This window comes from Podarcis muralis, chromosome 1 (genome assembly GCF_964188315.1).
Source record: "Podarcis muralis chromosome 1, rPodMur119.hap1.1, whole genome shotgun sequence".
NCBI classification, from domain to species: domain Eukaryota; kingdom Metazoa; phylum Chordata; class Lepidosauria; order Squamata; family Lacertidae; genus Podarcis; species Podarcis muralis.
Genome location: NC_135655.1, coordinates 41,061,939 through 41,085,133, shown reverse-complemented (window position 1 = coordinate 41,085,133; position 23,195 = coordinate 41,061,939). Strand labels below are relative to the sequence as shown.

The 23,195-nt window shown below is 41.1% G+C and overlaps 1 protein-coding gene across 1 annotated transcript in view; it reads left to right on the top strand.

Annotated features, from left to right (window-relative positions):
- Window positions 1-23,195, top strand: part of AVEN (apoptosis and caspase activation inhibitor) — a 106,644-nt gene that overhangs the window by 70,438 nt on the left and 13,011 nt on the right. Inside the window, exons 3-4 of the mRNA XM_028722068.2 lie at window positions 15,144-15,214; window positions 18,827-18,922. Of these exons, the coding sequence (XP_028577901.2) occupies window positions 15,144-15,214; window positions 18,827-18,922 (167 nt within the window). The remainder of the gene's footprint in view (window positions 1-15,143; window positions 15,215-18,826; window positions 18,923-23,195) is intronic.

The window sequence follows — 23,195 nt, the reverse complement described above, 5'->3', positions numbered from 1 at the left end:
ATAGCTAAAAAAGAATGGCTGTCACTGTGTGACAGCTGAGGAAGGCCAGAGACTCAGCAGAGGCAATGGAATAGCTCCGCTTCTTTTCCCTGTCCTCTGCAACCCACTGGCGCATGTCCTGTGAAAAATTTCACTGTATTTCTATCACTTATAAACTCACTGCAAACTGCTTTCCTAAATTCCTTTGATTTAAAAAGTGACTTAGCGTATAGTATCAAAAGGGTGCTATTGGAGAGACTATAGCTCAGTAGCGTATGAGACTGCTTTCCTATCAAGATTCTAGTATTAAACGTTACGGCTTAGAACTTAAATTGTTCTTCCATTTGTGTAAAGAGTGTGTGTGTCTTCCACCAGCAACTCCCTTCGCTTTGAGCTCCTGCACCCTACCTCTAACCGTTCTCAAAAGTCCCGCCAAGAAACAGATTTTGGGTGGGCACCGAGTGCTTAGAGGGATGCGGGAAAGTCCTGGACCATGAACTGTGTTCTGTAGACTGAAGAAAAGCTAGGATAGAAGTCTGTTAAAACTTCTATAAGGTGTTAGTGAAAATGATGGGTCAAAATCTTGATGACGGTCAACTTACCTATGATAAACAGGGAGAGATTCTAAAAGTGTGGCATTTGAAAACAAATTTCCTACTTTTTCTCAAATGACTGTACTTTATTTCAGTAATTATGAGATGAAGCATTGTGAAAGGAGGCATACTAGATGATAAAGAGAATGAAACCTTGACAGGAATCCTTGACCCTGAAAAGGATGTAGAAAAAAAATACACAGTTACACAAAACCCAGCTAGAATATATGGAACAACAGAACCTATAAACAAAAGCAAATTTATTTACCAGCTTAGAAAAGAGTTCCTATTTATATGGAGGTGGTATGTATGTCTTACATTTTTGCATCTCAGCCAATTTTTTTTAAAAAAGATCTTACCCAGGGGTCGGCAAGGTTTATCTTGCGTGGCCCAGATCCGTCCCCCGGAGATCGCTCTGTGGGCCGGATCGCACGTGCGTGTAAGTGCGTGCGCGTGCGTGCCTGCGATTTTCGGTGTCTGCGCAGACGTGATTTCTGGTGCTGCGGAAACGAGTCCCCGCGCTACACTGTGCCGGTTTAGCACAGTGCGCGTGCGGGAAGTCAGTTCGGGGGCGGCTTGTGGGCTGTTCAAACGACCTCCACGGGCTGCTTCCAGCCCATAGGCCTTAGATTGCTGACCCCTGCTCTTACCATTATAAACATAAACTGAGCAAATAGTCTTTCAATGATTTTCATCTGTTAAACATACATAAGATATATACACAATAGATCAATAGACCTTTTTCAACTCAAGAGCCATATTTCCTAATGGGCAGGACAATGTCAAGAGATTTGGAGAGCTTTGGATCCAGCAGATCCAAACTCTCTCTTGATACACTCCTAGAATGCCCACCCTCATCAGAGCACCAGTGGCAGATGGGCAAGGTCATTTCTGTACTTCCTGGGAGTGAGCTTCTAAGAGTTGATCTCCCTCTATGCCCATGGAGTAATACCCTATTGTCCCTTCAACACCCAGGAACCACAGAATTGTGTCCCAAGGGTACAGGGCTAAATACCATTGCAAGGAACTAAGAGCCATTGAGCACTCTAGGATTGACTTCTAAGGAAATGTGTATAGGATTGAACTGTTAGGAAATTGACCTGAAACACCATACTTCTTAGACTATGGGAATTTTAGCTTTCTTTTCACTAGTATCTGGTCCTCAAAGTTGAATTATTTTTTTTAAGTATCTCTGCAACATACAGTAAACACAGAGGGGCTAATTCCCACACCAGCACCTGCAGATGGTTGGGAAAATAATCTTACAAATATTTGGCTTTGACAGCTTGCAAATTGGACAGCCAGCTAAGTGGTTTGGCTGTGCTGTTTCCTTATGGACTGAGAAATTGCCACCTGAATGTTTATGAAGATTAAAGTATCCGAGCCACAGTACTTTTTATGAGAGAAAATATCTTCTTTTGTGCTCAGGCAGAAGATGACTGGCAATTTACCTTGTAGGGTGTTTTATTTTGGCATGCTTACCTAGAAGAAAATATTGTGAATGCCTAGATATTTTCATATGACAACATAAAAAAAATAAAAAATTGAAATAAGATAAATAATACTTCATATATTTTTCAAAGGACCACTGTCCCTTTCCCCTCCATTCCACAAATTAAACATAAATTATATTATTGTAGCAACAAGATGTTTGCAAATACAGGAAAGGGCAAGTTACCATGCAAACATCGAGAACAATTAAATAAAAGTAATTGTTTTCTCTTTCCCCTCTGATTATAGGCCAAATAATATAAAAACTTAATTATATATAATATTATAAAATAAACTTGAACATTTATTGAGTTTAATCCTATTTTTGCACTATTGCAAACTAAGATTTCTGACATAGAATTGAGCTTTGAGTTACCTCATCAGCAAAAAAATTATCAGAGCTCAGTGAGCTTTTAATTCACATCCAGTTTTTCATACTGGCCTTCACTGTGTATTTGAGGCTAAAGGTAAAAAGCTCTGTTTAATTTTTGGTTATATCCCACATCCCCAGTTAAGAGATGCTGTTTGCTTCAGAAATAGAAACGATAATACAAATGTAATCCCATCAGGTTTCAAAGCAGAATCCCATCTGTGTGCAATCATCTAATCTCTATGGAGAGAAAAAATGGATTGTGGACATTTCCATAAAATTTTAATCTATGCTGTTTTCCCATTGATGCATTTTCTGCAATCATTCTGTTGTAAGTGTCACAATGAAATAAATTGTTGGAAGTATATATCCAGGACTTAAGGAGTACACATATGTGTGACAAGAATAGTAAATTGTGTTTCTGCACACTTTTAAAACATTAGAAATAGTTATGTAACCATTTGGGTTGAGATAAATTAGCCTGTCTCCTTGGAGAGGTAGTAGGATGGTGCCCTCCAGCTGTAGTTTGAGTCCAGCTCCCATCAGTCACAACCAGCATGGCCAGTAGTCAGGGGTTGTAGTTCTACAATGTTTGGGAGCTACCACATTGGTTACCCACGAGATGAGGATGTTCAGTAGATGAAGTCTGAACAGAAAACAAGATTCTGCTACAGGCAGTTGACTCTTTTACTTCATCTGCTAATTTTAGAATGAGGGAGTAAGAGGTCTGTTCATATATTTTCTGGTAGCTTTTCTACACTATCCATGCAGTTGCATCAGAGGGAGAGGAGAGACAGTGGGTTATCTCCAACACAGCACGTTCCATCAGCACAATAATTTCTGCATGTGTAACAGAATGTTCTTACCCTCTCCTTGCCCCATTTCCTCCTAAATCTATTCTAGGGGTTCCCCTCAATCCTATAGAGCAGATTTGGGGAGAGCAGGTGGGAGGAGGGGGGGGGAATTCTGTTGCGTAAGCAGAAATGTTTGTGCCTATGAGACATGCTAGTTGAATACCACCCAGTGAACCCCTCTCTATTGGCTTAACTGGGACCATCTAATGGGGGATGAAAACATACTAGCCTCATCACTAGAGAAATGGTATGTGGTTCAGCTCATCTCTGTAGTTGTTAAAGGATCTGAAGTCTTTGATGATATTCCATGTATCAAAGAGTAATAAAATAATATAATGTGGCTCTTCCCTCAAGGGATAATCAGACCCAAGTATTTTCCCCTTGAGACATAGAGGAATCTGACTCAGAAATAATCTGGTAAATAGGAATAGTGTCTGGCTTGGGGAGAGAGTGTTGTCCTGTGGTAGTGTTTTCTCATTCATAGATTTCACTGCAGGAGGAAACACTCAGCAGGAAAACAAACTGTAGAGTACCAAGACTGAAAATATATCCGTGACATTCCCATAAATACACATCCATCCTAGAGTCAACATCATAAGGTAAATTTCTGTGAAAAAGAATATTTTGTGTCACACCTTCTGGATCCTGAGCAATTGGAGCATGGTATCCTTAGGTCAAGGGAGCAATGTTAAAATAGTAGAATATAGGAGCTATATTTGAGGGATGATGGTGGATATGACACAGATGGTATTTTAGTCCTCTTAGTGTGCCAAAGGGTTGGGTGGGAGCTCCAAATTTAATGTCTAGCAATATGGAATGGTAGCATCCAAAGTAATCATGCACTGGTGCTCAATCAGGGTTTTCTTACAATAAAGTTTATTCATGAGTACATTGGGAGAGTACCAAATTCAAGTTGTTGGAGCGAAAACAGGAACAACTGCATATCTCTGAGGGGATATGAAATGGCAGCTTCAGGGAGACCATGTGGTTACACCAAAGAAGTCCTGGTTTACCAGGAGGGTCAGGAGAGACTTAGACAAGCCCTTGTTTATCCCCTGTTCTATCTGGAAAAGTTTACTATAAGAGACTTCAGATGAGCTGAAAGGTGGAGGAGTAATTGACAATGAGTCAAAGCACCTAATGCAAAAAAGCATCAAATGTCAATCACTACTAGGGCAGAGAATAATTGGGAGTCTAGGGTGAAACTCTCCAAAGAAGCAGCCTTTTCTTTCTTGGATACAAATCTACTTATCATACCGAACAACACTCCAATTATTTGAAGGGGCCCTGTAGATAACCTAGAGAAGAGATTATCTTATGGTTCAGTAAGTGGTTAAGAAACAGGAAGCAAAGGCTAGGAATAAATGGACAGCTCTCCCAAAGGTGAGATGTAGAAAGTGAAGACCCTCAAGAATTGGTATTTGGACCTGTGCTTTTTAGCTTGTTCACTCATTATTTTGAATTAGGGGTGAGCAGTGAGGTGGCCAAGTTTGCTGATGAAACCAAATTGTTCAAATAGGGATTGCAAAAGGAGCTATACAAAGTGGATGAATGGACAGTGAAATAGCAAATGCAGTTCAGTGCAAGCAAATGTAAAGAGTTGCACAATGGAGCAAAAAACCTCACATATACGGTACATTCCTGGTTAGAAATGGCAGTGACTGACCAGGAATAATACCTTGGGTTGTAATGGGTAGCTCAATGACGAATTTGAACCAGTGTGGGGCAGCTGTGAAAAATGTGAATTGCATGCTAGGGATCATTAGGAAAGGAATTGGAACAACTCCTGCATGAGGAACGATTACAAAATCTGGGGTGTTTTAAGTTTACAAAAAAGGTAAGGGAGGCATGATAGAGCTGTGCATGGTTTTAAGAAAAGGGTAGAGAGATCTTTTCTCCCTTTCTCATAATAGTTGAACGTGGGACTATCTAATGAAGCTGAATGCTGGAAGACTTAGGACAAAAGAACACAGCACATAGTTAAACGATGGAATTCACTCCCACAAGTTGTCGTTATGGCCACCAACTTGGACAGCTTTAGAAGAGGACTGAACAGGAGAAGGCAGCTCTCAATGACTACTAGCCATGATAGCTACGTACTGTCAGAAGTAGTATACGTCTGAATACCTGCTGGGAATCGTGAGTAATGTTGCACTCAGGTCCTGCTTGCGGGCTTCCCATAGACACCTGGCTGGCTACTGTGAAAACAGAATGCTGGACTAGCAGTTTTGTATATGTTCTAATGTGTAAACCTCAAAGGATTCCCCTACTCTTAAAAGTTATTTGTTTGTGATTATTGTCACTAAGGCAGTGGTGTAGTTTGGGGGGTGGGAGAAGATAGACCAGGATCTACTAGAAGCTCTCTGAGTGATTTTTAGCTGGAAGCTGTCCACAGTAGCTAGGGGAACCCAGTCAGATGGGCAGCATGAAAATATATGTATATGCGCTGCACATGTGCCGCATATATTTACACCAATTGGCAGAAAACACTGTGGGCAACACAACGCAGAGTATTAATCACTATACGATCACGGCCGCACTATGGACATCGCTTCAAGAAAGGTGTCTCCATCAGCTCTTAGGAAGCGATCTTTCTGATATGGGAGGTGATCCTTGAAGTATCCTGGAGCCAAGTCATTCAAGAGCATAAAGGTAATTACTAACACTTTGAAATGTGCGCAGAAACAAGTTTGCAACCAATGTAGTTGTTGCTGGATAAGTGTAAAATTACCCCCATAGGCACCCGTAACAACCTTGCTGCTGTTTTCTGGACCAATTGATCTTCCAAATATTCTTCAAAGGTAATTCCATGTAGAGTGCACTGCAATAATCCAATTTTGAAAGATTTTCAGTGACTATTACCATAGCCAGGCTTGTCTATTTTTAAGTTTTGGAAGTACTTCTGAGGTTTGTATCATCAGCAGGTTCTAATCTCCAAGCGCTTTTCCTCCTTACCTTCTTCGGATGTTTTGCAAAAATTCTGAGTCACTCATCAGTCCTGAACTTGCACTGGATTTAGCTTTTGTTCTGAGTCATCGGGAATCTGATGTAGGTAAGAAGAATATTACTGTCAGGTTTGGCTTAAGAAAACAGCACAAAAATAAAGTGAGATTAGACAGTCAAAAATACATTAATTTGTTATTTTCAGTAGTTTCTTCATAATTCCTATAAATAGTATTTGTAAAGAGTTGTATGTTTTTTGAAGCTTGCTCAAAAGTGCTCATATCCAACTAGTTTTGTTTAAGTGTAGAACTTGCTTGTTGAAACCCTTACTTACTTTGGTGGGCATAACTTTAATTTATTTCATGGGAGGCTGGGAACAGTGGATTGGGTATTTCCTCTCACATGACCACAGGCAGGAGCAAAGACTTGTGGGAGATAGGCACTTCCTCCTCAGTAAGGGGAATGATTAAGTGCCTTGCTACGAGAGCAAGTCTTAAGAGAACAGTAGAGGGACAAATTTTGAATGCACTAGATTTATTTGAATTTGCTTCCAAAAACATAAAGGGAATTCAGGTGTTTTTCACACCATCAGCTGAGGTGGGTGCAAATGAAGAGTTCCTGATGGTATCATAATTCATTATCAGTAGGTGGCACCAGAGAGAACCACTTCTTCAAACCACTGGACAAAAGAACCCTTATGATGAAGCGAGTTTCAGTTTCTGACAAATCTTTTAAAGCTACTGTTGGTGATAAAACAAAAGAACTAGTCAATATTATTCCAGAAAGGTTTTATGCAGTTATGTATGACAGAAAGTGGTGGATTGGGAAGATACTAGACCGCTGTGTAGAGGAAAGGGATGCTAAAGTTCAGTTCATGCATCCACCTGGTCCTTCACCAAAAAATTCTTGGCCAACTATGAATGACTACTGGTGGGTGCCCTATGTGCCAGAGGCATTCCAGTTCCTTCATAATCAACAGGGGTACCTTTACCTTTACCTTAATAACATTTTTATACCTTATTTTGAAAAAGACCACAAATAGCTTTATTTTGATACCAAAATAAGCCCAATTGGTTGAAAAATAAGCGATACAGGAGGGTTTTTTCTAAACTGATGCAGAAATTGCATTAGCCTAAATTGCGCAAAAATCGGAATTTTAAAAACATTCTCCGGCACCCAATTTTGGACTAAAAAATCTCTTAAAAATAATTTGAGGTTATCTCATAGGTATCTACACATAATTTTTGTGTGTGAAGAAAATCTGAATCGTGAGAGCACGGTCGAGTATTAAAATCAGGTGATATGGTGTGGAATGACCCCTCTGCTAAATGAGACTAAAGGCTCATCTCGTCAAGTATCCTGTTTTCAACCGTGGTCAACCATGTGCTTCTGGAAATCCCCAGAAGCAGAGTATAAGGCCAGTGGCACTCACTTCATTGTGTGTCACACAGTGTCTGCTATTCAGCCACATGCCAGTAAGCTCCCAATCGAGTGTTAAAACAATACAGCATTAAATATTAAACAAATACAGCATTAAATATTAAAAACATCCCTAAACAGGGCTGCCTTTAGATGTATTCCATAAGTCAGATAGTTGTTTATTTCCTTCACATCTGATGGGAGGGCGTTCCACAGGGCGGGCGCCACTACCAAGAAGGCCCTCTGCCTGGTTCCCTGTAACCTCACTTTTCGCAATGAGGGAACTGCCAGAAGGCCCTCGGTGCTGGTTCTCAGTGTCCAAGATCTCCATGAACTTGACTAATATCCTAAAGGTATCTAAGACAGGGGCCTTCACCACATCTTATGGCAGTGAATTCCGTAAGTTAGTTATATATTTTATTAACATAGAAGTATTTGATTTGGATTCAAATTTAATTTTTAAGCTGTCAGACTGCCTAAAAAGTCTCAGATAACTTCATTTGGACCTTTTTGCTGAGAAATCCATTGAAATGAGCATTTAAAATAAAACAGCAGGTGTAAGAGCATCAATGGTATAAGCTGGAGGCTATGTAGCTAGATGGCACAAGTTGCACTAAATATACCGAAGCTAATTAGCAGAGAGGTGTAACGTTTCAAAAGGATTGTTTAGTGGTGGTCAAAAATTCTGGGTACAATTAAGTCAGTTTTGTTGTTTTTAAATTGATTAAGTTCCTTGCTAGACAATATTTGCTGAATAATATGGTAGCCAGTTTGCAAACAGAACTTCCTCAAAAGATTTTTCTGACCCTCTTGACACCCTTGCAATAATATCTGCAAAATTAGCAAACTTTCATTTTGTGTCATATCCACATCATACACCAAAAGCATTTTTATAGCATTTAACAGTCCTGGCTTCTTCAAAGCAATCCTGGGAATTGTAGATCTGTGGGTGGTAAAATGCAGTTTCTTCCCAGGGGGAGCCATGTCTGTTAAATTTGTAGAAATGTGCTTTAAATGTGGAAGTGGCATTAAATTGTTAACCATTAATGCTGTACAAGCTTCACTTACAAAGCTTGAAGTAGGTAACATTTGACAAGTGTAATAAAATGTATCTAAAAATCAGAGACAGCATAGGATTTTGTAACCCTTGAACTTGGGTTACAAAAACATGGTCTAAAGCGAAGAATCTTCTGTGCCTTTTAGGGCAAATGTAAAGGTTCATTCTTAACTAAGAACTATACAAGGACATGGGGTCTAGGGTTACTTCTCAGTTGCCAAGGAAATTGGCTCAAAAAAACACTGGAGGCAATGATAAATTTCTCATGTGTATTCTCCAGGCATAAAAAAAATATATTGTGCAGATAAAGTTCCAAACTCATATGATGATTCGACAAATGTCCAAAGCTTAGAAGATTTTCATTTTTCTGTTTTTAACACACTTGTTTCATTAATCAAAGAAATAAGGGTTTTAAAAATACATTCTTATTCCTTGTGTTTTCTCTATTTGATAGTGTTCTAAGCTTGAGATTTACAGCCTGGTGTAGCGCAATATGTTTGCTTTAGTGGCATAGCTTGTAAATGCAGGGCATTGAAGCAGAAATGTGAAACATCAGATGCACAACATCAAACTGCTCAGATATTTTAGGCTGCACCTCTGTTAATTATTCATAAAGAATTTATATATAGGTCTGCAAGCACTGCTGATGCCATCAATAAGAAAAGAGTTGAGATGTGACTGAAATTGGTGGGGAGCGGAGCAACGAGTCTCATAGGTCACACTTTAACTTAATAGATTCCCATGTGAAGTCACATTTGTTTCTTGAAACTTAGAGTGATGGGGGGGGTGTGGAATCAGTGTAAACATAGAAATCATTTCCCTTAAAATTAGGACTATGGCATTACCAGGCAGCACAAATAAAGCACAGCTTGTTATGAACTTGGTCTTACTAGGTCCCTTGTGTGTTTTAAAGTCATGTTTCTGCTGCTCATTTTCTTTGAGTTGAGTGGTGTTTGACTGCGCTGTTTCCTTCTAGAGTTCATATCCGCTTCCGAACTACTTGTTTAAATTGGATTCAAGAATCCAAGGGTCTCGTCGTTTAAATTACTTGCTCCTACAATTTGAGATCTTGTGTGCATGTTCTTCCTTGTCAAATGTACACGGTGAAAATTAGGGGAAAGTTACTGAAAATTATATGAGTTACATTGAACTCTGACGTGCAAGTTGTGTGTATATTTTAAACCCTTGAAGCAAGAGGCACTGGCAAGAATGGCTGCCTGAACTACTAGGAACTGGCAAAGAAAAATGTTATAACACAGAAAAATGTTGACCTGCTTACCATACACTGTGATTCTGTGTATAAGAAATTAACTGATAGTATTTGAGGCTGCAGTTACGTGCCCGTTTATCTAGGGGCAAACTCCATTGAACTGAGTGGGGCAACTTTTGGGTAGTCATGCATTTTATTTAACATTTATTTCAATATTCCTAAGCCACTCTTTTAGGGGCTCACAACATATTAAAAACATAAAATTCATTCATAACATAGTTACAAGCCATAAAACCATAATCTATAAAACATAAAAATCTATAAAAAAATAATAGCAGCAGTAAAACCATGCCAGCAGAAAAACAGTATAAATAATAAAACAAGCAGATAAGCATAACGAGTTTCAAAATAGCAACAGTTAAAAGACAAAACAATTAGATTATTAAGAAAAAACAGTATGAAACAAAGGTATTCAGGGCTCATTTATATATCTATGAGGAGCTCCAAAGTGCCTTCAAAGAGAGAGAAGCATTTTTCCTCAGTATTAGATGTTTGAAACATTATAAATGTAATTGAGTGTGAAAACGAAAAGGGTGTTGCAACCTTTTAACCTGGACAACTTTTCCAGATTCTAGGGGATGCTTATCTGTCATACACACATTTCAAATTTCTCTCTTCAGTCCAAAATGATTTCCATATCAGCTCTTAAATTATATCATACCAGAATGAAACAATAAAATAAGTAAAACTAGCAAGCTCCCAATCATTATGGTGGTGAGTGAGCAAACCAATTTGAGACCTCCTAATCTCACTGTGTACAGGGGGAGACAAAATCATCTTTCTTAGTAATTTTTGTGGCAGATAAGTAAAAATGTAGCTAACATTTAAAATCTACCCACTTGGGAAATCTGTGTCTACATACTTAAATTCCCGTGTATTTCCCTCCCAGAAACAATAAGGACAACAAATGTTATATTGAAAAACTGTCTTGCCATCTGGATGATCATCTATGTCTTATGAATATTGCATGCCAGGTGGTTTGAGGGGGAGAATTTTCAAAGATGTTTGTTTTGTTCTGTATAGTATGGATGATAAACACATCCACTACATATCTAAGAGGTATAAAACTGAGTCATTTAATCAAGATTATATATGTAAATATTGTCTTTTTTTGTGATACTGTTAACTAGCAAGGGAAAAGTAGAGGCAACTGCCTGCTTGATGCTTGCGCGACTTACCAGAGCACAGCTGAGTCTCGTGTTTTTTCATTTGATTTTTGTTTTGGCTGAGAGACTTGGCGAACCTATAAAGGAAACCCACTTACTCCTAGGGTCAAATTATTTTAGATTCATTGTGTGACTAGCAGCCGTGTTAAGGGACCTTAAAACATTAATCCCAGCTGAGATCTGAACAACCCTCTCACCCTCCCATGTGCTGCAGCTAGCCTTTTAAAAAAGCTCTTTCTCTCTTAAAGGAAAGTCTCAAGAGCATGTGGGGCAAAACACAACTGGAAAATCTCGACTAGTTTTCATAATGCATAAGCACCAGGCTGTCCACTGTGTGCCACTAGTTACTCCCACATCTGATGATTTTTCTGAATTGAGTGGAATGAAGTTTCCTGGGCAAGTACCACTTTCTCTTGACAAGATATAGTTCAGTCTGCATTCCCATCTTGAACAACACTTGGGAGGTCTCTCTCCAACGCTTACTGCAGTAGCTTCCCTTTCTTCCTCTTAACAGCTGTTGAACAGTCCAATTTTCACTATTGATTCAGCTCCTGCAAGTGACTGTTTAAATTCTATCCTGCTGCATTATTTGACCTCTAGCCAACTTTATTGTGAATATGTGTCTTAATAGCTTTGTATCATTTATGAAAATAACTTTGCTCTAGCACACATGTTGCACTGGGGAATGGCATGGTAACATTAACAAATAAGCATACAAAGCAACTTGTTGAATACTGAGTTGGCTAGAGCAGTGTTTCCCAACCTTGGGCCTCCAGCTGCTTTTGGACTACAACTCCCATCATCCCTAGCTAGCAAGACCAGTGGTCAGGGATGATGGGAATTGTAGTTCAAAAACAGCTGGAGGCCCAAGGTTGGGAAACACTGGGCTAGAGCATTTGGAAAAAGAGACTTGGACTTAAATCCAGCCGTGAAACTCAAGTTACTTTTGGCCAGCCACTCACACACTCAGGCTAACCTGCTTCACAGAGTTGTTGTCGGGATAAAACAGGGAAATCTGGTTGCTCCATGCTTGCTAGGTTGCTAGGAACCCCTGTGTTCCTAGAAGCAAGAGTGAGATGGGAATACACATTATTAATGTTACTAGTAGTGGGGAGTGCCTAGCAATGCTTGGGATTTTTAGAATAAAAAATTATTGGGGTTTGTTGGTTTGTTTTTTAATAGAGAGTGTAATTTGTGAACTTGGACCCAACATGCCAAATAATTGGGAAAATCACACTAAAGTCACATTTTGGTCCTCCATCTTGATTCACAATGGTGCCTGGTATTCAGTCATAAATGAAGATCCCCAGTTTGGGAACTCCAGCATGAGTTTAACCAAACTGCGGGAGGCAGTGGGAGACAGGAGTGCCTGGCGTGCTCTGGTCCATGGGGGTCACGAAGAGGCGGACATGACTAAACAACAACAACAACAATTCTGAGTTTGGCGATATTGCAAGAGGCGACCGAATCTATTCCAAAAAGTCTATGAAGACATGCCAAAATGATGTTTTGGTCCGTTACCTTGATTCAAAATGGCACCTGGCATGCAAACAGTGAAGAAGTCTGCCGCCTCTACCTCGGAAACCCTTATGCAGTTTGGCACCAATACCTTGCGAAGTGGCTGAAACTATGTACAAAAATGGACAGAGTCATGCCAAAGTGATATTTTGGTCTACCATGTCAATTCAAAAGGACACCTGTGTCCAAATGGCAACCAAGTCTGCTGCCCACCTGGGGAGCCCTCGTGCCAAGATTGGTGACGGTATCTCAAGCAGCACCCGAAACTATAAACGACAAGTAGACAAATGGCCAGACAAGCCACTTTTGAAAATATATATTCAGTTCGATAGTTTGAGTGAAATGCATCTCTTGTGGTTTTGGGAAACGTAGCTTCTCTTTCCCTGTTATGTTAGCCTTGTGTTTTAAACAGCTATTGCATTTTACTTCAGAGAGCAAAGGAAAACGTTGTGTTTACAAACATTTAATTGAAGTGCATTTAAACCATTTTGTTTTCAGTTCTAGTTACTTTTGCTTGGAATTATGATCTGTCAGTTTTTAAATTTGGAAGCATTCTCAGGCATTGCCTGATGGTTTATTAGTATTCATGATGTAAAAGGACATTCTTTTCAGACTAAGATAATTTTTAAAAGATAATTGGTTGGACCAACATTCTCATTAACCTAATTTGCATTAAATGTGCTTCTGTGAATTGTAGTTATTTTTTATTTTATTTGAGAAACTTGCTCTGTGGTTTTTTCTACTGCCTGCTTAGAATAATTCCCCACCGACTTTATTGGTATCATTGTGGATCAGTGGTTTGAGGACACTAATATTTCTTTATTTAGAAGGCTTTATCATAGGGTCTGGCATAATTTACTCTGTTCATTTCAGTCTCATTGTGCCTAACTGGCTAAAGGAACAAACTGTCAGTAGTTCGGAGGCAAATATATTTGCTCTAGAAAGTAGAGAAGTTCTCAATTATACAATATAATACTTTTATATATACACTATATATTTTGGAAAGCCTGTCAGTTTGTTCTCTCTAGATTCGGACGCCTCTTGAGATATCCTTGCCAAACTCAGCACAAGGGCTTCTGAGGTGGGGGGGGGGGGGTCCTATGTCAGCACTTGGGTGCCAGGTGCCGTTTTGAATCAATATGGTGGATCGAAATGTGACTTTGGTGTGACTGCACCTGTTATTTTTGCATAGGTTTGGTTGCCTCTTGAGGTATTATCACCAAACCCAGCACAAGGGTTCCTGAGGGGCGGTGATGGGCTTTGTCACTGTTTGGACACCAGGTACCATTTTGAACTAAGATGGCAGACAGAAACATGACTTCACCCAGTTATTGGCATGAAAGGCCCTAACTCACAAATTACACTATCCATTAAAAAACCCACAATGTTTTGGGGTTTCTCAAAAATCCAGGGCCGCACCAACCACTACCTATGTTTCTCTCTCTCTCTCTCTCTCTCTCTGTGTGTGTGTGTGTGTGTGTTTCCACCAGACAAGACAGCGAGACAAAACACTGAAGAAGTCAGGGCTATTCCAGCATGCTGCTTAGAAATGGTGATAGATTGGCCAATTCAGATACAGGCTTGACTGAACTACAATAGCATTTTTGTAATTTAACATACTGTGATCCTAACTCTTCCATCAGCCACTTGAAGTGTATTTTTAGTGGCTTGCAGGTAATGTTTCTATTTGGCCATTGACTTTCATAGACCTTCTGAGTCTGCTCATACTCGGCAGCTAAACACATTTTGGAAGATGGAGGTGTAATTCAGTATGTAAAATGCTGAAAGAAATAAAATGTTGAAGTAAATGCTGAAAGAAATAAAATGTTGAAGTAAATGCTGAAAGAAATAAAATGTTGAAGTAAAATCAGATTCTAGCTTTAACAGTCCTGTCACCTCTTATTTCATACAAACTGAACTGAAGTGCTGTTTTTAAATGCAAAACCTATCGTATTGTATTACAATATTGTAGCCTTAATGGAAAATGGTTTTAACATTCACTCTGTGTGGTGCCTTTGGAAAAACAAGCATGTGTCTTAAGTGATTGTGGGAATTGAGTGCCAGTTACAATAGGTTGTATTTAGCGCATTTCTGTTCAATAGGGTTGTCTTGCACATAGATCTGCACAGACACACACAGGATATGGAGGGATGGGGCTGGGAGGGAACCTGAGGCAAAACAGAAGGTTGTGAGTCTGAATCTTATTACCTCTGACTAGTCCTTATTCCCAGGCACTCCTTGTATTCTCCCCACCACAACATTTATAATTGCCATGTAGCTCCTGCATTGTTTTAGCGATAACAAAGGATATTTGTGTGATTGTTTGGGGCTTTTTTATTGTTCTAGGGTGTTGGCTTGCTTGAGCTTTCTATATTGATATACTGTTAAAATATGAGAATTCTTGATTTTTCATTCATAGAAGTTTAATCGGTTTTGCTGTTTATTTGGCAAATTTATTGACACATCTGCCACTTTATTTCTAGGGGATTCCTTTACCCAGTTCAGATTTGCTGAAGAAAAGGAGTGGATTGCAGAAAACCTTTGTCCGAAACAGGTAATGGAGAACAACCTGTTCTTGAAAAGATTGCAGTGTGCATTTTATTTCAATTTCTGCAGGGCAGATGATGATTTATGCACAGCCAGTAAAGCTGGTGTAGCATTGTGGTTAAGCTTGTGAGCAAAGTCAGGAAGTGCCTGATTCAAACCTCACCTCCGTACAAACTCTGTTCTCTCCCAATATTGCCTCAGCCACCCCACCCACCTTTTCCAATTCAGAGATTATATTGCTGGCTTACTTTGAGGATTAGGGAGGTAATAAATGTAAAGTGCCTTGAACATTGGAAATGGTCTATATAAATGCCAGATTTTATTAAAACTTGGAGAATAAAAGACCCTGTAGAAAGCTATTAGGCAAAACAGAGTAGAATTAGCCACACATGCTTAATCTTCTCATGTCAACCTAGATAAATCTTCCTGTTCTAGAAAATATCTTGGTGAACATGTAAGGCAGCCCCAATGCTAGTGCCTCTCTGCGATCTGTTGCAGTTTGACTGTGCACAAGATGGGAAGAGAGGGCATTGTATAATCTCAACCATGATGGAATGGGAAACACGCAGAGGGTATTTAGGACTTACAGTTCTCTGAAATGCGCATTGAACTCTAGTTTACTGGAGAACATGCATAATATGATTTCAGAAGGCGGTCTCTTGTGGTGTTCTGTGTCAGCTGAGTAGTCACAAGGTTGTCACCTATGTGGAGCACATTGCAATAGTCCATCTTCAAAGACCTGAATATTAGGCATTAGGCCTTGATAACATATGAAGGGCTGCAGCTTTCTCATAATAAAGTAATAAAAGGAGATGTTGGCCTTCTGGGTGTATAAAGATTCAGCAGCACTCCCAAGATAATGGATTTGAGGGAATCACAGGGAGATGAACCCCAAACAACTATTTTGGGTGTCCCTTTTCTTCCCAAGTGACTAGTCTGGATAATCCCCATTATTTTGATGGATAGAAAGCAGGATGACACCATGAGTTGTGCAGAGATATTAGCTCCATTGGGCTTCTCCCTTTGCATACTCTAGCTGGTCTAGTTGATCATTATAAGACATAAAACTTGCTTTCTGTTGCTGTAGAGGGCAGGACTAGAACTAACAGAGGGGAAATGTTGCAAGGAAGCAGATTTGGGCAAAACATTAAGGGAAACTTCCTAACAGTAAGAGCTATTTGACAGCCTCTAGAAATGGCGAACTGTCCTTTGCTGTAGGTATTTAAGCGGGGGGTGGGGGCAGCCAATGGCTGACAATGCTATAATTACATCCTGTATTGAGCAAGGGGTCCAGATGATCTCTTAAGTTCCTTTCAACTCTGTAATCCTACTATGCAGCATTATGATTTAAGTGTAACTGAGGTTTGTCCTGTTGTTTACAGCTAGTGATTTGCCTGGGTTCAGACAATGTGCTAAGCCAAAATATGATTTAACTCATCCACGGTCTCTCTAGGCCCCTGCGTGTTTGCTCCTTCATGCTAAATTATGGTTTGGCTTAGCAGTGCATACAAAAAAGAGCTCAGTGTGCTAACATGGATCACCAAAGGAAAGTGAGATTTGCCCAGTCTGTGAATGACATTTAAAATTAAAAGGGGGGGAAGAGTGTATGAAGAGAGGAATATTCAGGCTGGGGTGGGGGTGGGGGAGACACAGAACAGAACTTGAAAGTTGAGCACAAATGGAGTTGAATAAGCATTTTCGAAAATGCTCTGCCTAAACTTGATAATGAAAGAACTTCAGTTCCTACAAATCTGTAGGAAGAGGAAGAGACACCTACTGCCTTCAACAAGTTGTACTATTACCAGGGATAGGGGGTTACTACAGTAAGAGATTTTTAATGCTTTACTTGGGGACAAGTGGAACAGAGTGTATTGTAGCATGTGAAGTGAGTGGATTATAGTCTGATGGCAGGGAAAGTAAATTTATTCTTTCGTCGTTCAGCTTGTCACCCACAGACTTTGTTCTCTTGCAAGCTGGTAGTAAAGGAGTCCACTGAATGTTCAGGCTTGCTCTCTGCTATCTACACTATTTCTGTTGTATTAAGCCACAGCCTAGGCTGGAATTACGGTAGATGTAGAACTGCTCCTCAAAAGAAATTGAACGTGTTTTGTTTTCCTTTTCTCCCTGACGATGCTTAGTGATGCAAAATGTATGACACAACATTGTTTTCCCTGCTCCCCCACCCCATGGCACCCAGTGATGCAGTGCAGTGACATCACATGTTTTGTACCCCTAGACTTTACTGGAGGGAAGTAGTGTTTAGCTGTGATTTTCAAAGGCAGTCTCACATCTGTCATAATATCTAATTGCAGCTTTATTTTGAAAAAGAATTTGCATTTAGGATATTGAAGGATTTGTCTGCAGCACCTCTTCTGAGAATTCCCTATACTTTCATCATTTACTGCATTTTCATAAAGTCTGTTTTGAAGTCTTTGTGTCTTAGATATTTTCAGAATTAATCAATCAAGTCATGAATGAACTTCAACCCAGTTTGAGTCAAATGATTAATATTTTATGCTTATCATATACATCTGCATATCAATCAAACACCTTTTGTCACAGACTTTTGACATGTTGTTTGAATGAGAAGTAGGCATTCTAATTTATTCCTTTCAGAAGCTAATCTCTCAATTTAGAATATGTTTGAAGTAAGCTAAATATCTCTGCACTATATTTCTGCTTAAGGTTACTGCAAACATCTAATTAGTGCTGATGACAGCAAGTAATCCTGAAGTCCTGACCTAACATATCTCTGAATAAGCTTCTTTGAATTCAGTAGGACCTGCTTCTGGGTAGACCTGGTTAGCATTTCATTTAAACTTTTCACCTGCAGACATAGAACTGTATAAAGCTTTACAGAAGGTGGTTCATTAGAGAAACATCATCATGGGTGCTGACATGGCTCAGGGATTTCTTTTAAATGAAAGAAAAGCTCTCATCTATCAATTTGCCTTGCCTTCTGTGGCAGCTTGTTTAATTCCCATAAACTCATTTGTTTAAGTTAATTGTTTAAGGTTGTAACCAAAGCTACACAAGCAGAGTTCTGCTTATGCCACAGGACATCTGTTTCCTCTCCTCTCCTGTATGCTTGAAAATCTGCTCCGGGGGGTCCCCCACCCTCCAGAGATGATTATGAAGATGTGCATGGGAGCAGGGAAGACAGCAGAGGAAGGTCCTTTTTATGCTCAGAGGTCTGTTGCACCAGTGGAGCTGCAGCATTGAAACCCTTAGGACAATATTCAACTTGCACCACTCCACCCCTACCTTACACACCCCACGCCATCCCCAAATCTTTGGAGGTTTGGGAGAACCCCAGAACAGATTAAGTGTCATTCTGCTTGCCCAATTATTTAGTTGAATATCCCCCTTAATTCTTGTTTCAGAACATTTTAAGAATAGTAATTGATCCTTCAAAATGCTTAATAAAGGCCAGCCCTGGTTCTTCCATATAGATGGTTTCATTGTTAATGCTTCCATCTGTATATGTAGTTCTTGTGCTACCCAGGTCATTTCAGTGGTGGAAAAAGATGACAGATGGACCTGCTTTTGTGTGTAAGGTATTTAGGAGACCATCATTAATGTCCATTTAATCTCATGTTCTACTGTGTTTTTTCCCCAGTTGTCTGGGTTGTATGTTGACTGCCAGTCTTTGGTCCAGGCACTTGAAGAGCTGCCTCTGCATCTCAAACTGAATGTGGCTAAGGAGCTGGTACAGGTAACACAAAAGCTGCTCATAAATATCTTGAGCCGTGCTTTAAGCTTAAGTAGCCTTATGTACTTTTAATGTAATTTGTCATGTGTTATAATATGCACATATTGCCTTGAATCTGAAAAGGAAGACTATTAGATGGAGGAATAAGCCATCAGCACTTCTTATGCTTCATTGCTCCTTCTAAGCAAAGTGTTTTCCACATGCCAAGTGCATCTCGGTCAAGACCAACATCCCCAAAGAGTTGCTTGTTCTAATTTTGTTGTTCCAGATTTTTCACCGCCTTTTTCCTAAACAGCATTTTTCAGAAAACAGAAAATGGAATGTATGATCTATTTATTTATTGTTATTTCTACTGATAAGTATAGAATTCCTTGTGCAGATACCTAGTTCAGCATGGAAGCTGCCAATCAGGCATGTATTTAAAGCAGTTGTTTTTGCCCAGGGTTTAGAGCTCTAGGTAGCAACAAGACAACAAAGCATATTCTGCTGGCAAAAATAAAAATATTCAGGTAGAGGGAAGAGAGCCAGTGAGACTTGTGAGTCAAGCATGGCTGTTAGCTAAGATTACAGTTTATCAAAAGCTAGAAAAATCAATCTGCACTAGAAAGGCAAAGCTGCATAACTTCTAAAAACAGTTTTGCTCTCCTTTGGGACTGCTTAAAGTGACTCAGACGCTGACATTGCTCACTTCTTGATCTAACTCAAAGTCATTCAGTGAACGTAGCAGAGAAACTCGCAACTATTTTGCAAAGAAAATGCATTCTTAAAATAAAAATGGCAAAACTGGGGGTGTCATTCTTGTCCTACAGTGGTGCTACGGCTGGTGTATTAATACACCATTATGGGACGTTTTGTCCAGTAATGAAGTAACAGATTCCCTTGCAGCAGATCAATGAACTGCAAGTGGCGAAGCTTTACATCTTCTTCCTTTTACTTTTTGCTACACAACTGAATATGCCACCCTGGGTTACCCTAAGCTGGTTATCTGAGTTCCAAGATGTCGGCGCGTTCATACCCTGCGGCTCCGAGCTCCCAGTACCTCACCTACTCACGCACAAAACTGGTAAACATCGGGCTCACAAGAAAAATAGAGATAACTAGAGAGTTTCAAAGGTCCCACTGTATACCAAACTGCATAGTAAGACCTCCAGGATCTCTATGGATTGTCGACGGGAGGGGGAAGTGCCGAAAGAAGCGAAAGAGAAAAGAGCGAAAGCAAAAACGTGGTTGCAGAGCTGGTCTGTTAACCCGGCTTAGAAAAAGACCCACCAGACCAGCACTGCCAAGCGTCTTCCTGACCAACACCAGATCTCTTGTCCACAAAATTGACGAATTACAGTTGCTGATGGCAGCAAACAAGCTTCTTTGTGAGAGCTGTGTGGTAATTATTACAGAAACTTGGCTACATTCAGCAGTACCAGATGCGGCAGTTGAGCTGATAAATCGAATAATTTATTGCTCTGATAGAAACAGTGATTCTGGTAAAGCTAGGGGCGGAGGAGTCTATAGTTACATACACAATGGTTGGTGCGTTAACAGCAAAGTAGCTTACACATATTGCTCCCCAGATCTAGAATTGATGGCAGTTACATGTCGGCCATTTTATTTGCCTAGAGAAGTAATTGTCATAATTATTATATCTGTTTATATCCCATCCGATGCTAATGTCAGTGCGGCACTTTCTAAGCTATATGATGTCATCTCCGAGCAGCAGCAAATCCACCCAGAGGGCGCCCTTGTTGTGGCAGGGGACTTAAATCAAGCCTGCCTAAAGATGGTTTTTCCTAAGTTTGATCAGTTTGTGAAATTTCCCACTAGAGGACAGAATATTCTAGATCTCGCGTATTCCAATTTGAAACAGGCATACAGGGCAATTCCCTTCCCCCACTTAGGCTCATCCGACGATTCTTCAGTTTTTCTATGTCCGAAGTACATCCCTCTCAGGAGAAGAATTCAGTCAGTTATAAAAACAGAATTTGGCCAGAGGGTGCTCTTAGTCAGCTCCAGGATTGTTTTGAGAGCACTGATTGGAGCGTGTTTGAATATCAAGATCTGCATAGATACACAGATGCTATACTCTCCTATATTAAAGTGTGCATCGATAATGTAACATTGCAGAGATGCATTAGACTCTATGGGAACTGTAAACCATGGATGACTGCTGAAGTAAGAACACTCCTGAAGGATTCTGCCTTTAAGACAGGGAATATAGACATATACAGAGAGGTGAGAATAAATCTCAAAAAAGGCATTAAGGCAGCTGTCAGGGGTGCCTCAGGTCCCAGCTCACAAAGCCAGTGTCTCTTTATATACAGAAGTCTTTATTGAAGTTCATTGTTGGTTTTATATCCGTGGCACGCATCCCTACGTCTGTAACTCTAGACCATTGAAGCTCCGTCTGACTCTTCCCCTCCTCTACACCAGTTTAACACCCGAGCTTTGCTCCACCTCTTCCTCTGCTCTCTTCTCCTCTGGGTCCTCCTGCCCCCTGGGGTTCCACCCCTCCTGGACTCTTCGGAGGCGGATTCCTCTGACTCCTCCCCCTGTCTCCGGCGGGCTTTGGGACCTGGCTCCCAATCCGGATTTTCTGCTGACCCGCGCGCCTGCACATTTGAACTTGGCGCGTGCGCCCAGCCAGCCACTTTCCTCCTAACGGCTACACTGCTCCTGTCACTGCTTCCTCCTTCAGAGGGGCTGGCTGGAAATGACCTCTGCTCTGCCCCTCCACTCTCCGACGGAGGCGTGGTCAGCTCTGGCTCTCTCTCTCTCCCTGCTAGAGTAGACGCCGGTTCTGATCTGTGGGTTTCTTCCCCCCCGCTACGCTCTGGCAGGGAAGCTGGCCCTGATCTCCAGCTGCCGCTTGGGGACTCACCCCTGGCCCCCCTTGCCCTGACCCTGGGCGCCTCTTTCTGAGAATCTTCTGATTCGCTGGAGAGACTCATGGAATCTCTCGGGTCACTGTCATACCCTCCTAAGCTCCCTTCAGATTCCTCCCCTTCGCTCTCCAACTCCTCTTTCCCCTTTGGCTCAGCCCCTGAGCCCCTGACAGCAGCAAAACAACAGTATAAGCTTAAGGTGGAAAATTATTTAGCCGATAACATCATGAAACAAGTGTGGCAACAACTGCAGCATCTAACCAACTACAAGGGCAATATAAGGAACATAGCTAAGACTGATGCCTCATTGGCAGAGGAACTGAACATCTTCTTTGCTCAGGGTGTGGTTGGTTGGGTTTTATCTTCTAGGGATAATTACCCTATCGAACTTTCACCTCTTTCCCAATCCATTCTGACCCAAGAGTCCTGCCCCAGAGATGACTTGTTAAGTGAGGAGATCTTACCTCTCTTTGGGGAGGCTAGTATGGGGTCTGGGATTCCCACTATTAAGGACTAGGGAAGAATGGCGGTGGGGCTAAATATCACTATCGGCGAAGGGTTTTGAGATGCAGTCATGCTCGAACCCCTTCCAATCTATGCCCTGTCCCAAGGGACAAGGGTAGGGCGAGCAGGGATTACCCACCTCCGTCACTGGTGTTGTGCAATGCCAGGTCCATAGGCAATAAAACCGCCACCATGCATGACTTTGTCTTGCAGGGGATTGACCTGGCTTGCGTGACAGAGACCTGGGTACAGGAAGGTGAAGTAATCTCCCTACATGAGATAACACCTCCAGGTTTCTCTGTCCTCCATCAATCGTGGACTGTGGGTCGGGTGGAGAGGAGTAGCGTTGTTAATCCGGGAGGATTGCTATTTCAGGGCTCTGCCACCACTGGTGATCTCCGGCATTCAATGTGTTGGTCTCGTGTGGGGCACCAAGGAGAACTTGGCTGTCTGGCTGGTGTACCAACCACCTAGTGCACCGGCAGCTACCCTGTCAGACCTGCTGGAGGTGGCAGCAGGCTGGGCCTTGGAGTTCCCAAACCTATTGGTTTTGGGAGACTTCAACATCCATGCCGATGCCGCCCCCTCCTCACAAGCTCTGGACCTAGTGACTTCCATGGCAACACTGGGGCTCTCCCAGTTTGTTATGGGCCCCACTCATCAAGCAGGCCACACGCTGGATTTGATCTTTGGTGCTGGCATAGATGTGATCATGCTCCCACCTGTGGAAGTGCCATGGTCTGATCACTACGCTCTGAAAGCCAAGATTGACTTCCCGCTCCTCCCCTGCTTGGGTGGTGAGCCTATTTGAGCTCGCCCACGAAGACTGATGGATCCTGATAGATTCCGTCTGGCCTTGAGGGACCCTGCTCCTCCTGGCGATGATTCCCTCCCCC